Source organism: Poecilia reticulata, chromosome 4 (genome assembly GCF_904066995.2).
Source record: "Poecilia reticulata chromosome 4, P_reticulata-male-v2, whole genome shotgun sequence".
NCBI classification, from domain to species: domain Eukaryota; kingdom Metazoa; phylum Chordata; class Actinopteri; order Cyprinodontiformes; family Poeciliidae; genus Poecilia; species Poecilia reticulata.
This window is the reverse complement of record NC_088833.1, coordinates 19,638,129-19,655,978: the sequence shown is the minus strand read 5'-3', so window position 1 is coordinate 19,655,978 and position 17,850 is coordinate 19,638,129. Positions and strand designations below refer to the sequence as shown.

The window sequence follows — 17,850 nt, the reverse complement described above, 5'->3', positions numbered from 1 at the left end:
ATGTAACAAATACTATCAAATTATACACTTATTTGAAAAGCTGAAGTCACCTTCATTTATTTTCATCTGAAAAATAAAGGTGGCAAATTTTCATTTTAATATTCGGAGTTCCACTTTTTCACTTTTTTATTTTTGTTTCCTTCTGAACTCCTTTTCTAAACTATCCGCGTGACAGACGTACGTTCCAGATGGAAGCAGCAAGTTAAGTCTAAATATTTAAACGCAGTGGAATCCCAAGTCCCCAACAATGAGGGACTGAGCCGTTCCGCCAGGTTTTGTTTTCACAGAGACCGATCCCTGTAGCTCTCCGGATCCGTCTTTGACCAGAACTTCAACCAGAACATGCACATGTATGCTCCATCAATGCTTGTCACTCATAAACCCTCACCGCGGCGCAATGAGACAGACTTACGCCTTGCCGCATGGAGAGGAAATGAAGTCATTACTGAGATGAGGAATGGGTGACAGAAGGCCGGTGGTGAATGGGGCTGTTTGGCAAATACCCATTTATACTCTTAAAGAAATCCTGAAATGTGGATTATAGTTCTTTAGACTCACACTTGATGTGAAAGGCATCAGAACTATGGGGGCAGTTGTTTCTGCAGCTCTGCTCTGTTAATAGAAAAGCTGATGTGTGATTTATAGAAGGAGTCCAGTGCTGTTAAACTGTACAAGGAAGTTCACTGCAAGGCACAGGGGTGCTGGGCTTATTAAAATCTTTGTTGCATTACTCATGGGTTCTGCAAAGGAAAATGTGGGGGTACTGCACATGGGTTAGTCATAAAGAAACTTTCTCATACAACACAAACAGGTGTACAAGTTATTGACTGCCTCTAACAGCGAGGTTAGCACATTTGCGGTTTCAAGCACAAATCCGTCATGACTGAGATCAAGTCTTTTGCAAACAAAAGACGCATGCATTAGAATAAGTATTTTTTTGAGCAAGCTTTAGATATTAATTGTAACGATTCATATTATACTGCACTTACATTAATACTGGGTGAATTATGGAAAATAATGCTTAATATAGGAATATATTTTTAAAGAACTATGTAAGATTTTTATTTTATTTTTTTTATGCTGTCTGACGAAGTGTTTTCCCCTTGGGTCAAATATTTTTATTTATATATATGTATATATATAAATTAGACATGTTCTAACACTAGATTCTAATCATGACTCATCCAAAATGTTGCTGTGCATACAAGCTGTTACACCATCTACTGAGGCCAGTGCTGGAGCAGAAACCATCAACCCTGTGATTATGGTACAAATATTCTGCTGCCTAAACCATAATCTCTGAAATATTAAATTTCTCAGTGTTTCTAATAAAAGGTTATAGATTTACAAAGGTAAACAAAATAAGAGACGCAGTGTTGAACAAAACTGTTTACCATGTCTTGAAGAAATGTGCAGATTCTTTATTTCTTTTATTTATTTTTATACCGACTGAAAATGTTGAAGTTTTTCACCTAGTTTGACCAGCTGGAAAGAAGCCTTGAAACTTCACTGAAATCTGAAATTCACATTTTATGCAATGTAGCATCACATCATGTCATCCCATTAAATGCACAGTTTAATTAAGAAAATGAAAGTAGAAAGTAGAAAATGAAACTAAATGGATTTCAAATTGATTTAATAAGCTAAATTTGTGAATTTTAGATAGTCGCCTCCTGTACCTGTAATTATTTGCTTGAATTAAAAAGAAAAAAGACAAAAACTAAAATATAACCTTGACTTTATTGCATAATTAAAGCTTTACTCTTCTTGTCCTTCGACAGGAAAGACGATAAGCTAAAGTAATCTACACCAAATGAAACAGATGCAAGGCCACGTTGTAGGATCTGATCTCCAGCGGGACATCGGGGAGACGGTTAAATACCACAAATAGTTTGCTTTAGTGAGAGAAACAATGTACATTTTTTTAAGGAAAGTGTCACAACAAATGGTCAAAGCTTATGTAATGTCTTTATTTTGAAAATGTCATACTCCCTTACCATCTGTTTTGAATTCACACACATCCTCACACTACACTTTTGCTATTTATATACTGGTTCTCTATTATATTCTACATCTTCACCGAAAACAAAGGAAGGGCTAGAAACCAAACATCCAATTGGCTTAAAACCACTCTCAGCCATAGCCACCATGGAGAAGTGAATATATAATCAAACATTGGAGAAAAATGTCACTACATTGAGCTGATCTACTCGATCAAACAAACTTAGGAAAAAAAAAAAAAAAGACCGAAGTGGCTGAAATGTCACTGAAGGCAGTGAAAAGTGCCTCAACTGGCTACAGTTTGACTTCAGAGACTTGTAAATTATATTTGCAAAGGCTTTGATACTCCTCTGGTGATTCATGGTGGTCCAATACATCTGATGTATTTATTTTACTACCTCTTTAACACCTACATACACATTGGGAAACGGTCAGAAATTAGAGGAATTTTCCCCTCATCATCTCTGTCTGGACATAGATGAGACACATTTTCAAATAACTCTAAAGAGGTGCAAACCCGTCAAGTCTATAGGAATGTTTTTCCCTCAGGTCACTGGACTTGTCTCCTTTTTCTGTTCTCAGTTTTGTCTTCCTGTAAATCTGCCAAGAAAAGGGAGCTCGCTTTTGTTTGAGCCATGATATAGTAACGGTACCAAACATGTATTTTTAGTGTGGTGGATGGTTCCCACTACTGCATTTTTCTCTTAGTTTATGATCGGACTGTATCTGTACTGTTTACAGTTTTTTTTATCTTTTTTTTTTTTATCCCATATAACTCTACAGTAATAATTCTCCTAGGCATGTACCCTGTTTTTCTGCCTTACTCTGCTATTTGTTTGTGCAATTTTCATGTGAGGTGGTCTGTGTGCAAGGCTATGTGGGATTTTCTAAACCAACCCAACATATCAGTTGCTTCAGTGTTTACATGGTCTAATTGCAAACACATTTGCTTTGTGAAAAACGGCAAAATACACATCATTCTCATCCTGTTTTCTTCACACTTGGATGAACCTCAGTTGACTAATTCTTTTATTTTATTTTTTTTTTATTTGCTCTTTCTTCTATCCTCTCCACTGTTGCTTTGTAGTCCCACCTGCACATTTGAAAAGGAAATGTTTGCAAGAGCGATGAAGTGACTGAACAACAGATAAGCACGGAGATAGAGGCTATGTTTACGCAAGACCGCTGTCTGGAAACCGCCGGTATTTTCGGATGTTTATTGGGTAAAGTTCCACATTTGGACAAGACTGCAAAGACTCCTCGAGTTCTCTATTGTCATGTGAGGCCACTATATGGCTTCTTCAAGACATGCATGTGCTTCCATGTCACTACACCAAAAAGTTTCACTCCGAGACCTGGTTTCAAAAAGTGTTGGTCAGAAACGCTGATCACTGTAAACATGTGACCTAATCACTACAAAAATGTTATGGTTTCACTGAAGAGCTGCTCCTTGTAAACAGGCTATTGACTCGCTTGGAGTTGCAGTATAAAAATGTAGCCTAAGCCAAGCATACATGGGAATTAAAATGACAATCTTCAGTGGAGAGTTGTGAAATATTTACCAACAACTTGAATGGAAACTGAAAAAAAAAAAAGTATGTGTGTATATAATATATATATATATATATATATATAGTACAATACTGGACCTTTTAATGCATTGTGCAGTTTTGCTGTACCAGCTGAAGAAAATCTTACTCAGCATATTGCTCCCAACATCTGATTTATACTTTAGATAGACTGATATGTTTTGACAAGTTTGCAGTTTTACCGTATTGTTTTCACTTCCTGATGCCTGTTGACTTTTGCGCTGTGGGATGCTCAAAATCTGGAATATTTTCCTGTAACTTAATCATATTATAAACCTTTCTATAACTTCATCAACAACCTGTTCGCTGCATTCCTTGGACTTCCTGAATCCTGTTCATTTACATTCACTTAGAAATCTCTTAGGCCTTTACAAAACAGCTGGATTTGTAGTAGGATTAAATTCCACAGACTTTTACACACAGAATTTATCTTATAATTAGCGGACCTCCAAAGACAATTCATTAGTTCAAATACAGCAATTGAACTAATTTTTCTAGAGGGGTATCAGAGTTGAATACAAGCGCAAGCAATACTTTTCAGACTTAAATTGGTACAAACAGGAGACTGAAAATCCTGCATTCTAGTACTTCTACTTGAAAAGGATGTGCTGCTTCATGTTGGTGTGTCACAGAAAATCACGGTAAAATAAATCAGAGTTTGCGGTTGTGGCAAAATGTGAAAAAGCTTAACTGGTAAGAACACTGTGCAATTACAGGATTGACAACAGCAAGTAGTTTTTCAGAGAAATACGTCTGGAACACCAGACATAATGACACTGGCCTCGGTCAAAAAATACTTCCAGTCACAGCACACGGATGAAGTGTGCTAGACCACCAATGTAAGTTCGGATCAAGATGGAAAGGTTTTTAAACTGAGGAGTCACTGGATCATTAACTCTGTTCCCTGGAGCGGCAGATAAGAAAAACCTTGGTTTAAGTGGCATGCAATGTAAAAAAGACATAATTGCACCTTATAACCAAATATTTTTTAAGCAAACATGAAGTATATGTGCTGAAATAGTGATGACAGCAAATTGGCAGGAAAAATCAGAAGTTGAGTGATATGTGAAAGAGGTTGTAAGTGGTTTGTTGCCGCAATCTGCCTTATGCAGAGCCGCAGCTTACTGGAAAGATTAACCACCATGATGATGCTGATGAGGATACAGTAAACGATGTCTGGTCCAGCAGTTCAGAGGGCATGAACCTACAAGCCTGCCAATCGCAGAGAAACGTCATGTACAAACTACTAAAACTGTTGGAAAAACAGACCCTCGGCACACGAGAGAGATCTGCACCGCGTACTATATCCAAAAATCACAATCACATTTACAAGGAGAGAGATGTTATGAAACGGTGTTTACAGAATCACTGTTCTCTACGGAAATAAAGGCAAACCATAATAGAATAATGGGTTATTCTGGGATATATAAAAAAAAAAAAACAATGAGACTTAAAATAAATGGTGAAGAGCCTGATCTTACTTTATCATTTCTAATATTTTAAACCGCAATACAGTTTCAGTGTTTCTGTTCTGATAAGATGCGCTAAGTTGTGGTGTCTTGATGTATAGTACAAGTAGTAAATTATGAAAATTAACACCAGCTGACACATTTTAAGTCCACATGCTTTTTTTTTTTTTTTTTGGATACAAGTATAATCTTTTCATGTTTTGGCCCCAAACAAAGTGATCTTGACTATATATACAGTATTTACGAGCTTCTTGAAAACAAATGTCGATGTATTTTTAGCCTGTTCTTCAATTCCCAGTTCGAATTATCCGAACTCCTGGCAGTTTTAGATTTAAGGCAAAACTGATTCAACCAACAGGTTTGTTTCTGACAGGAAAATAGACGGACATCTCCTGCTGCTTCTTCTCTTACTGGTGGCCTTTGGTTTGGTTTGGGTAATTCAATTTTTGGGGATTCAGCATAACAAAATACAAAAAGCACTTTTTATTTGGTTCTGTTGGATAATATTTAGATTCCCCAATTATACCACGACGGGCAGTTCAGTTTAATGACTGCTCTTGTTTTATAAGACTAAACCTAAAACTGAAGTTTTATATTATGCCCTTTTAACAGTTTAACAGTTTTGTAAAATAAGATTCTGCCTCCCAGTATGTTAATATGCCAATCCACCCCCGCAACCCACAAAAAAAACTAATAAAACAGCAAGTAAAAAATAATGCTCTTTTCATAGATTAGATTACATCTTTTTTTTCTCTTTTTTTTTTTTTAAGATGTATTACAGCAATGTGGTCAATACCAAAGTTAGACCAACACAATTTCAGAGAAACCAAATACTTTTTGTTGGGTTTTAATAAAATTGTCTCAGTGAAAGATTAAAACTATTGATCTGTCACCGTAGGAGTAAATTTTACAGGAACAAGCAGTTTTTGTTTTTTTTTATTGTTTAATTTTTCCAGCCAGCGCGGCTGAAATGCCAAATGGGGCAGAGGTGCCATTAGGGATCAGCTGACTTCTTATTACATCTTGACGAGTGAAATTGTTTGTTGGATTTACTCTCTTCTTCTGAAGCACCACAATTTACCGTCTGGACACTTCACTAACAAACACACAAGCTCATCCGCCCACGCGCATTCAAGAGCTTTTATTTCTAACTCCTTCACATATGGGGAGGAAACCTACGTAAACACAAATACTTTGCCACTGTTGCAAGATGGAAAGCTAGTGTGTATTATTTATTTATTTTTTTAGTTTTTTTGTCCAAAATACCAGATCTGTAGGAAACAGGAACACAGCTGTTTGCTTTGACAAATTGCATCAAATCAAGGAGAACCATGCAATCCCTCAAATGTTAGTTCAAACATAAATTTTTAGAAGTGGAGGGGTTTTTTTTTCACCCTGACCAGGAAGGCTTGATTGTGTTTTGTTTTGAGTCGAGACCCAGACCAGAGATTTGTCATTGTTTACCAATTTTGTTTATGAGTACAGTAGATTTTCCAAGTAAGGGGTGCATGTTAATGATCCTGAACATAACAAACCATCACAATGTACAGTGTGGACGGTCTGAATGCCGTCAAGGATTTGGAGGAACATGGTGGAGGAAACATTTTTTGTTTTTATTAACAGCTTTTGTTATGTAGATGAGCCAAACCTTTACTGAACAAAAGATGAACCTTTTTCCTTAAATAGTCTTTTATAATAGCAGCCTTTTCCTAATGCTAGAAACTGTTACGTATGGTTTAAGTTTATTTTTAACTGCATTGGGGTAGTTTAAATACATCACAAAATTGTGAAGGTTCACTTTTCTAATATCTATAAATAGAATACTTACTTCATACTGTTTTAACGGTAAATTGTCTTCATGTCAAACTTTAAGACTTGCTTTTAAGCTGTGAAATGGTTACATGGGCTAAAGTTGCCTCAGTGAGTAAGGCAGGTGGTGTCTTTTGAATGAAAAAGGAAAATACGATGATAGGAAGTTTTTTAAAGTTTTCTTTGTGTAGCTTCTGGGGTAACAGAAATAACTTTCAGGTAAGGTTTGTTGGGATTGTTGATACTGAGATGTGCAGTTGAAACTAGACATTTACGTAAACTGAATAAAAAGACACATACACATTCCGCCCCCTCCCCCACCCATTGTCTGAAATCAAATCAGGTCAAACTTCTCCTGTTTTAGGTTGGTTAGAATTACTAAAATTGATTCTATTTGCTAAATATTGATTTAGGAATGAAATTTGTTTGTGTAGCTTTCTTCAAATTTAGAAGTTTACATACATTTGGTCAGTATCAGGAGTAATTATTTTGAACGCTAGGATTTAGATCAAACCTTTTAGTGTCCCTCTACAAATAGATTAACTAACACATTTGAGTTAGTTGGTGGAACACCTGTGGATTTATTTTAAGGCCACACCAGGACCATGTTGCTTTCTTTTTTTTTGACATGATGGGATGATCAAAATCAGCAAAGTCGTCAGGAAGAGAATTGTGCAGCTGCATACGTCTGGTCCAACGATCATATCGCTCAGGATGAACATATAAATGTGCAAATCAATCCCTGAACAAAAGCCAAAGACCTTGTGAGGAGATTGCTGAAGTTGGTGATGCAGTGTCACTATCCACAGAGAAAATCTCAGTGAGATCCAAGTGATAGCAGATTGGGAACCACTGCTGCAGATGACAAAATACCAATTATACTCATTGAGAAGCAGTTTCTAGCTCTATTTCGTTTGCTGCGTTGCTACGACTGAAAGCAACCTTTCACTGCTGTCAAATGTTTGCCATTAACAGCGCGACTGCTTTTAATAAAGTTTACTGCTTTAACTTTTTCAGTATGAATGTCGTAAAGAAAACGTGGCAGTAACTGAGAAAATTACCTAATTGTACCTTTGGTTTATGTTGCCCAGCAGATTAAGAAGCCACTTTCATACACATTTATACATAAATAGACAGAATCACTTTCACCTAGACAAAACCTCACACTCAGCCCTCTGTGTAATCCCGTCTGATCTCGCCGACACCGCTGTTAGCATCCTCCTCTGACTCCGTGGCCTCGCCTTGGACTGCCTTTGAACTCGCCTGCCAAGAAAGTGTAACGCCGCATGTTTCTCTCATTGACTTTCAGGAATGATTGGGAACATTATAATGATAAAATTGACAGGAGGTGGAGAGCTGAGTGGGAGCAGAGGGCCCTGACAGAAAGCAAATAAGAGGCTTGAATATTGTCAGCGTGTTGTTAATAAGCTGCAGGAGAGAGCCGAGGTGTGCGAGTGAGGGAGCGAATTCCTTTGTGTGAGCACAAATATGAATTCCTCTCGTAGAGTATGTGTGCTTGCAAAGGTGATGTCAGGCTAAAGAACGGCTTATTGCCGAGTTGAGTGACACGCAGGATTATCGGCCGACGGTAGAAATAAAAAAATAAAAAAAAAGCTTTCATCAGTGTGTGGCTGAGGCCTGCATGTTTGATGTTAGACTGAGGGAATCGCAGACAAGGTGACTGAAAGTGATGGATGATTGGAGGAGAGGCGAGAGGTTGAGTGTCGACATTGCGGGGTCATTACCAAACAACGAGTAAGCCCAGTAGATATAAGGTGCGACCGCATTTGAACAGCCTCTGCGTTTGAAAGCTTCTCTGCTTTTTCTCACTAGCGAAATCTAAAATTGTTTGTTAAAGAAATATTTTTTGCCAAGAGTCGGTACAGATTTAGTCACCTTGTAAGGATTATTTGAAAGACAATTATCCTCTAACCAGCGCCAAAGTTTAAAACAGGAGTGACATGAGCTCTTTTTGTTCCACCTAAAGGTTCTTCCTTAAATTTGACTCGACAGCTGTTTTGACATGACCAATCTCTTGCTTCTTTTTTTTTCTTTAACCAGTTTGCAGCTTCTTTAATCTTATTGTGTGTGCAAGATGAACAGGATATTGTAAAGAAAAAAAAAGCCCTCTGTGAAAAAGGCAGAGAGCATGATTTTCAGATTGTTGACTTTCGGCTAAAATTGTTTGGACAGAACTACATATAACGCGCGATGGTCCACGTAATAGGAAGGTACCATTTAGACATGTCGTCTGTTTAGTTTTACATTAATTGCTACATCCGTCAATGATTTTTGCTATGGCAAAGGATCACTTGCAACATTTGACATTACAGTATTTCATGTGTAATACGTACAAACTGCAAATCAATATATTGTACTTTGATAGTTGAACGGAGTCTAACTTCGCTTAATACCAACACCCGGCTGCTTAGTGGCTGAGGTACTAGGGCTCATGGAGAGTGCAGATATTTTATTGTTATTGGTAAAGAAAGAAACGTGTGGAGAATACATTATGAGTACTGAAAATGTTTAGTTTGTTTGACACAGGAATGTATTATGAGCCTTTTTTAATTTCCATCAAGATTCAGTCATTAAGATAAAACAAGAACATTGTTACAAGTTGTTTATAAAATAAATTTCCCCATCACTTTTCTGTTTTTGTCCACTTTTAGGTCACTTCCTTGGGAACCACAGTGTGCTGGATATACTCAAGCTGGACGGTCATGAAATTGTTCACCTTCTCTCCGACCATCATGAGCAAGTTACAGAGTAAGTAAGGTAAAAGGGCAAATAACTGTGTGGTAAACAAAGCCTGCACCTCATACAGAACACCAATCAAAAATATGTATCCCCCAAAACCTCTGCAGATTTTATGTTACAACAGTCAGTAAGGTTTTTATTTGGATTGTATGTGACAGACCAACACAATGAAAATAAAACAATGTTTTCAAAGGTCTCACAAAATTGTTTAGAAAATTTCAAATATAGCAAGAGTTTGTGTTAAGTCCCCTTCACTCTTAAATGCTCTTAAATAAAATCCAGTGCGACCAATTACCTTCAGATGCCACTCAATTTGTAAACTTCTGTGTAACTTAATCAGCAAATTAGAGCTGTTTTTTTAAAGATCTCCAACGTATTTTGGAGAACATTAATGAAAAATCAGCAAAAGAATGACCAAGGAACACAGCAGACGTGTCAGACATAACATTGTGGGGAACGTTAAAGAGGGTTTAAGCTATATAATCATATCCACAGCTTGGAACATCCCACAAGGCGCTGCTTGATCCATTGTCCAAAAATGAAGAGTGTGACTTAAGTGCAAACCTAACAAGACATAACCGCCTATCTAAACCGAAGAGCTAGACAAGGAGGGCTTAAAGCAGATAAACTTTCATAAGATCATAGCAACTCTCAAAAACATGGCGGTGGCTGAATCTTGCTGTGGGAATTCTTTAGCAGGGAAACGGAAGCGGGGCCAACAGGACCATGCCCCTAATCATACAATCATACAACACACTGGTATTGGTCAAAACCTGTTCCTGCGTATGAACGGCAGACACAATCAGGCGGTGCTTAAGCAATCATGCAACAAAAACTGGTCATAACGTTCAGTCTGTAGATGTGTAAAGGTGATATACCCCAAAAGACTTTCAGCTGTTATATCAGAGAAAAGCAACTCTACAAAAGTATTGATTCCAGTGGGCTAAAAACATATGCTCCCCAGATTTCCAGATTGTTTGTTGCTGCAAGTTGACGAAATAGGAAAAAAGGTCAAAAGGGTTTTTTTTTTCGTGTGTTTTTTCCCCAATGCATTGCAGTCTGGTTTTAGTTATTTAATTCTCAACAGCTGAGTTATTTAGACTCCACAGATTTATAGCAGCTCTTTGTGGACAAACACAACCCAAACTGAGATAAGTAACAAAAAAACAACAACTCGGCTACGCTGGAATACTTTTAAACATCATCACCTCCATCACTTTAGTCCATCTCTTCTTCACCACCCTCTGCTCTGATGCTGCCAAAGCAAGCTGCCAACAGTTGTTCTGCTTGTTCTCGCCACAACACATGAGCACATGCCCACACACGTGCTTGCAGGAGAGAGTAGAATGATGTGCGCTGCCAAGGAGGGGCAGTGTTGCACACACTTAAGCTTGCAGATGTTCACTACATGCAAAGAACCTCACCGAAAGCTGGAGTTGGCTCGGCCGAGTGTCTTTACAAAAACTTTCTGCCAACCAGTTCTTGGCATTCTGCAGCTCCCGTTACCTTGGGTCTTAATCCATCTGCCCATAAAACAATGTCAAAAGCAACTTCAGTCGGGACTGAGACGGAAATAAAAGCAAGGTACAAAAATAATAATCATGTTGCAGGAGTAAAAAGCATTACCGTTCAGCAATTTGGAGAATGAATCTTTGCAAATTGAAGCATCAAAACTAACCCTCCTACCCCTCTCTGTCCAGTTGAAGGCTTCATTCAGTGGTGGTTCACGTTGTTAAAGTTAACAAGTGAGTTAATAACTTGCTGTGGTCACAAAACCCACACATGCATGCAAAGATACGTTTGTACCTTCCTGATGCAAGATGATACAATATGCATAAGAAAACACTTCAAGATGCATGACGGATGTTCATGAAAGCTGTGAGCCTGATACCTGGATTGTGTCAAGGAATAACCTAAAGAGCAGTAATGCTGCTGCATGACAGACAGAACAGTTTGAAACTGGGTTTGGCTCCACAGTAGATATCATCACACTGCTGACCGAGCCGTTAAGATAAAAACTCATCTCACTTCCTCCATATCACACCTTGCATGGCTAAGAATTTATTGATTTCATTGGTTAGTGAAAAGGCTCCTTTTGCGTTCTCCAAATATGATGCTCATATCACACAGAAACTGTGTGGATTCATCCTCATTACTGTAAACACTTCAAAATTCAGCAGTGAGACACACCACAAGAGAAGAAATCTCCCAAAATGTGCCTCCTGCAGACACCTGCAAGCAACTTTCATAGAAAGTATGTGTCTAAATTGACACACAGACATTTATTTAGCGATATTAGTGTTTAAGGAAGACTTCTTAATTCATTCTCATTCATTTAACTTCCCTTTGAGACCAATAAAGTGTGTTTGAATTCAACTTCGGTAATTGCTCATTGACTTTAAACTATAGTGACTTGAATACTAAAAGAAACGAACATAAGACGAGAAAGTATGAGTAATGGATGTAAGAAAGATGAGTATGTTGAGTTTTTCAGGGAAGATTCTGGGTGGTCTTTTTTTTTTTTTTGGTCAAATTGTTAGTCTTGGTAGACAAAATATGGCAACCACAAATGTTGAACTTTTCTCTAATGTTGGCTCCTTTGCATTTAAGCCACTCCGGTATCATTAATAGAGTGAGGCTTTCCTTGCGGTGTTCGTGTCCTTGATTCAAATTGGGGCATTTGACGAGGAAAGTGACTGAGTGGTCAGAAACCACTAAAAAAATAACATTCACTAGCTGCAGGTTAAATCTTGTAGGAAAGCGTAAAAAAAAAAAAAAAATCCCTCCCATTTCCCATTAGTTGTGGAACTAAATTGTTTTAGTGAAACCTCTGATTATGTTGGGGTTTATACAATCAAATGTTTTAATAATTGACTCCATGCATGCCTTGTTTTATTTCTCTCCCTTTCTCTTTTTCTGTTCCAGGAGTAAACGAGATCCAGAACCGCCTGCAGCAAGGCCTGTTGAGGAGCCCTCAGACACCAGTACAGTGACTCCCACCAGCTGGCCAACCGGTCTGGAGGAGGAGATGGAAGACCCAGATGATGTGCCTGGGCTGCAAGGGGAGGAGCTGCCTCACATGCTTCTCCCCGACAGCCTGAATCAGCTGGAGGAGTTTGGACGACACAAACGGCCCCACAAAGCCCACCGCAGCCACGGACGGCCCAGACTGTTCAGCGACCTGTGGGTTCGCTTCGGGGACAGGTGAGACATTTACTGTGATCAAAAGTCAAAGCAGACTTTAACCAACCTGCTCACTTTGGAGACTTTATTGAATTAATTTAAATTCGGCTTACTTGCGCAGCACCGATTCACAACAGATGTCGGCATCATTTGTGAGACGGTATACAAGACAAACGGGTTCAATTTACATCCAGTTTGGTCAAAATGATGTTTAAATTAATGCAATTCACCCAATCCAGTCTTTATATCAGATTCGGATACACAGTCCAAATCAGTTATAAAAGCAATACAGTTTTACTTGACTGATTATAAAATGCCAATTAGTAAAGAGTTCCTTGGTAAGGAAGCCAACAGATTACTTTCACAATTGGTTTTAAAGTGATTCTTCATCCTCAGCAAGCATGTGGGAACAATGAAGAGCAGCCACTGCTGAAAGGCTCAATATGAGCAGGACTGGAGAACAAAAACCAGATAGGCTTCTTGGAAAACAATAGTTAAGCCTAGAAGTAACTAATGGACGAGTGATGCAGGTTTCCAGCTTTACTCTGACACCAGGTGTTTGTGTGTGTGTGTGTGTGTGTATATATATATATATATATATATATATATATATATACACAGTGGGGCAAAAAAGTATTTTGTCAGCCACCAATTGTGCAAGTTCTCCCACTTAAAAAGATGAGAGAGGCTGTAATTTTCATCATAGATATATACCTCAACTATGAGAGACAAAAAGAGAAAAAAAAATCCAGAAAATCTAATTTTCTGATTTTTAAAGAATTTATTGGCAATATATGGTGGAAAATAAGTATTTGGTCAGCTACAAACAAGCAAGATTTCAGGCTCTCACAGCCGTGTAACTTCTTCTGTAAGAGGCTCCTCTGTCCTCCACTTGTTACCTGTATTAATGGCACCTATTTGAACTCGTTATCAGTATAAAACACACCTGTCCACAACCTCAAACAGTCACACTCTAAACTCCACCATGGCCAAAACTAGAGAGCTGTCAAAGGACACCCGAAACAAAATTATAAACCTGCACCTAGCTGGGAATACTGAATCTGCAATAGGTAAACAGCTTGGTGTAAAGAAATCAACTGTGGGATCAATTATTAGAAAATGGAACACTTACAAGACCACTGATAATCTCCCTCTATCTGGGGCTCCACGCAAGATCACACCCCGTGGGGTCAAAATGATCACAAGAACGGTGAGCAAAAATCCAGAACCACATGGGGGAACCTAGTGAATGACCTGCAGAGAGCTGGGACCAAAGTAACAAAGGCTACCATCAGTAACACACTACGCCGCCAGGGACTCAAACCTGCAGTGCCAGACGTGTCCCCCTGCTTAAGCCAGTACATGTCAAGGCCCGTCTCAAGTTTGCTAGAGAGCATTTGGATGATCCAGAAGATGACTGGGAGAATATCATATGGTCAGATGAAACCTAAGTAGAACTTTTTGGTCAAAACTCTACTCGTCGTGTTTGGAGGAGAATGAAGGCTGAGTTGCAGCCAAAGAACACCATGCCTACTGTGAAGCATGGGGGTGGAAACATCATGCTTTAGGGCTATTTTTCTGCCAAGGGACCAGGACGACTGATCCGTGTAAAGGAAAGAATGAATGGGGCCACGTATCGTCACATTTTGAGTGAAAACTTCCTTGCATCAACAAGGGCATTGAAGGTGAAATGTGGCTGGGTCTTTCAGCAGGACGATGATCCCAAACACACCACCCGGGTAACGAAGGAGTGGCTTCGTAAGAAGCATTTCAAGGTCCTGGAGTGGCCTAGCCAGTCTCCAGATGTCAACCCCATAGAAAATCTGTAGAGGGAGTTGAAAGTCCGTGTTGTCCAGCAACAGCCCCAGAACATCACAGCTCTAGAGAAGATCTGCATGGAGGAATGGGCCAAAATACCACCAACAGTGTGTGAGAACCTTGTGAAGACTTACAGAAAATGTTTGATCTCTGTCATTGCCAACAAAGGGTATATAACAAAGTATTGAGATGAACTTTTGTTATTGACCAAATACTTGTTTTCCACCATATTTTGCAAATAAATTCTTTAAAAATCAGAAAATGTGATTTTCTGGATTTTTTTTTCTCCTTTTGTCTCTCATAGTTGAGGTACATCTATGATGAAAATTACAGGCCTCTCTCATCTTTTTAAGTGGGAGAACTTGCACAATTGGTGGCTGACTAAATACTTTTTTGCCCCACTGTGTGTGTGTGTGTGTGTGTGTGTATATATATATATATATATATATATATATATATATATATATATATAATATGTTTTTTTTTTTTTCCTAAATTGTGCATGTGAAAGTCAGGATGTCACAGAAATAGTTTTTAAACAAACTTGAATAGCTAACCAGCCTTAATGCACTGTTATTAGAATACTTGTGCTACTAATTTAATTAACTTTCCTATAAAGTACCTCGAGAAACATACCTTGTGAAACGGCATCATAAAAATAAACGAAACTGAACTGAATTTACCAGAGAAGGTCTAGTCAAAGTTAAATCCGAGATTCTTTTTTTTTTTTATTTCTAAAAGGTAATTTAAAATCTGGGCTCTTTCAAATTATCAAAGGCCAAATAAATGCTACCAAGACTAAGTGACCGACTAATCTACAAATAACTGTGATCCATGAAGATTTATTTTTAAAATACTGTAAACATTACGATGGCCACTTACATCCTATAAGAAGCCCTTAAATTTTTCTCAAACTCTTCACGTCATTATAGAATAAATGTTTACGGGATGTTCGCAGAATTAAGATATGTTCAGTTTTAAAGGAATTAGATAAAGGTTAGACTTCTAAAACGTTTACATCTTTTACTGGGGGGCGGTTTGTTGTGAGTAGTCAACGTCTTACCTGTAGCAGATGGTTGTCTGAAGAGTCAGGGTCTACCAGGTACTCTGACCAGTGAAAGTGCATTTTATATTGAGTTATTGATGATTCATTTTGCAAATAAACATAAACTTCCATGTTGTTTAATGTTGTTGGAGCTACAAGATCAAAGACGTTTGGCAGAAATTCAGTATGGAACTTCTTCCTGGTCTCATTAACTTATAGACAGCTGCAGAAAAACATCCTAATGATTTTTCCAAACTGAGACAACTCTGAATGGTTTGACAAAAAAAAAAAAAAAGTTTTAATTGGCTGTTTTTTTTTCTATCCCTCCTCCAGCACACCACCACCTAATGTGAGAATAATCAACGGGTATATAACAGTGGAGCCTCCGTTGACCCATCAAGAACAGCACAGACAGTCGGAAATCTTATCTTTAGAGCGACGCGCCGACTCTCCTTCGCCCACGCTGCACAGCCTCGGCTCAGCCCAGCTGGCTCACACTTCACTCACCCTGTCTTGTAGTTTAGCCTGGCTTTTATCACACATGCTGCTCACCTCCTGACCACAAGACAGAGATATCTCACGGGCAGACACTTAAGACGCTATTGCATCCATACCAGAGCAGAGGAACGTATGTGATAAAGACAAACGAGGGCGGCCATCATCAGCACGCGCGGACATGAGATGGAAAGAACCTTCAGCCAGCAGGACAACCGATCTTCAGAGGGAACACTCGTGCCGTCAGCCTTCTCAGTGCAGAGACATTGTTGCCGGCATGTTGGACGTGTTGACTCGCCAGGCGTCAAAGTGTGAGAAAGAGGCTCTTAACAAAGGCACAACAATGCTGGCCGAGGATGAAGGTCTCTTGAGGCCTCTTGAACTATTAGAATAACAAACACATAACAGTGAATTATTCCAAAGAATTGGGAGTCTTGACCTAACGTAATTTTAATATTGTGTAGAAAAGATTTACTTTAACAATGAGGTCTGAGCATATTAATGACTGGTTACGATTCTGTGATGAATGCGCATGAGCTGTCACTTTGTAAATTGTGCATTTGTTCATAAAGAAAATTTGTATTGTATTTATTAATTCTGGAAAACAGAGTATATTTTCTTGCTATTTGATAAATATAAAAAAATAAAAACTAATGAAGTATACTGTGAGCTGTTGCTTTTAGTGGAAGTGCATTAAAAAAAATACATCAATAATTCTTTCCCTGAATTTTTTTGGGGAAAGCAAAAAAAGCCTCTTATCTGATTTTAATTTATTTTATTTACTTTCTTTTTTGTGTGTGTAGATTTCTGAAACTTCAAATAGAGCAATCCAGGGATTTAATTCCATTTTTAAGTGTATAAAGTTTTAGTGTAGGGAAACTTGTGCAACAGGTAGTCTTAATCCGCCATCTGGTGGTTAAGACAAGGACTGAAATTTAAAAGTCTTAGATTTGTACTTCAGACAAATTCAGTTTTAGTAATTGTGGAACTATAAAAAGAACAATTAAAATCAGCAATGCAAAGAGATGTGCTTACAAAAGGTAAGTTGACTGAAATAAACCAGTTTATTACCATGAATTTTATATTTTTTTTAAATTACAGCCTATAAAGGCAGAGTGGGATTATCTAAAATTACACCAGTCAAACACAATATGATAAACAACAACTCAGGAAAAGTTAGCCTTCCTGTGTTCACTTTCTAGATTCCAGTACAGAATGGACCACTATCATCAACACATTGGGTGAAAAAAATATAACAAAAGATGTATATTTTTAAAGTACTTATGAGTTTTGGCGTATGACAAACAGCAATTTCTAGTTATTAGAAAAAGTCCAACATATTTCGGCCAACATGTTCAACTAATCCTGGATCCATTTAATACATACATCATCAAGTCGGTCTCTCTCTTGCTGAAAACACCTCCACTACTACACAAGCTGTAGTTATTATTACCGCCACTAGGTGACACTAGAGTCTCAATATAAGTAGCGCAGAATCAAGCAGCGCGGATGGCAGTTCAGTTTAAAGACCTCACGCAAGGTAGGCACATTTAAATTGGACACTGCGTTTGGCAATTGCTTTTTTGTTGTCTATCTGCTCTAATGATGTGCAATTCATTTTAGAGCAATATTAATCTTTAAACGATAAAAGATCATTAAGCCACCGTACAAGACAAAAGTG

General features: G+C 38.2%; 1 protein-coding gene across 1 annotated transcript in view; it reads left to right on the top strand.

The window, feature by feature from the left end:
- Nucleotides 1-16,832, top strand: part of trabd2b (TraB domain containing 2B) — an 84,138-nt gene extending 67,306 nt beyond the window's left edge. The window contains exons 5-7 of the mRNA XM_008406984.3: nt 9,541-9,637; nt 12,554-12,832; nt 16,008-16,832. Coding sequence (XP_008405206.1) covers nt 9,541-9,637; nt 12,554-12,832; nt 16,008-16,233 — 602 coding nt within the window. The 3' untranslated portion in view covers nt 16,234-16,832. The remainder of the gene's footprint in view (nt 1-9,540; nt 9,638-12,553; nt 12,833-16,007) is intronic.
- The last annotated feature ends 1,018 nt before the right edge of the window (nt 16,833-17,850 follow it).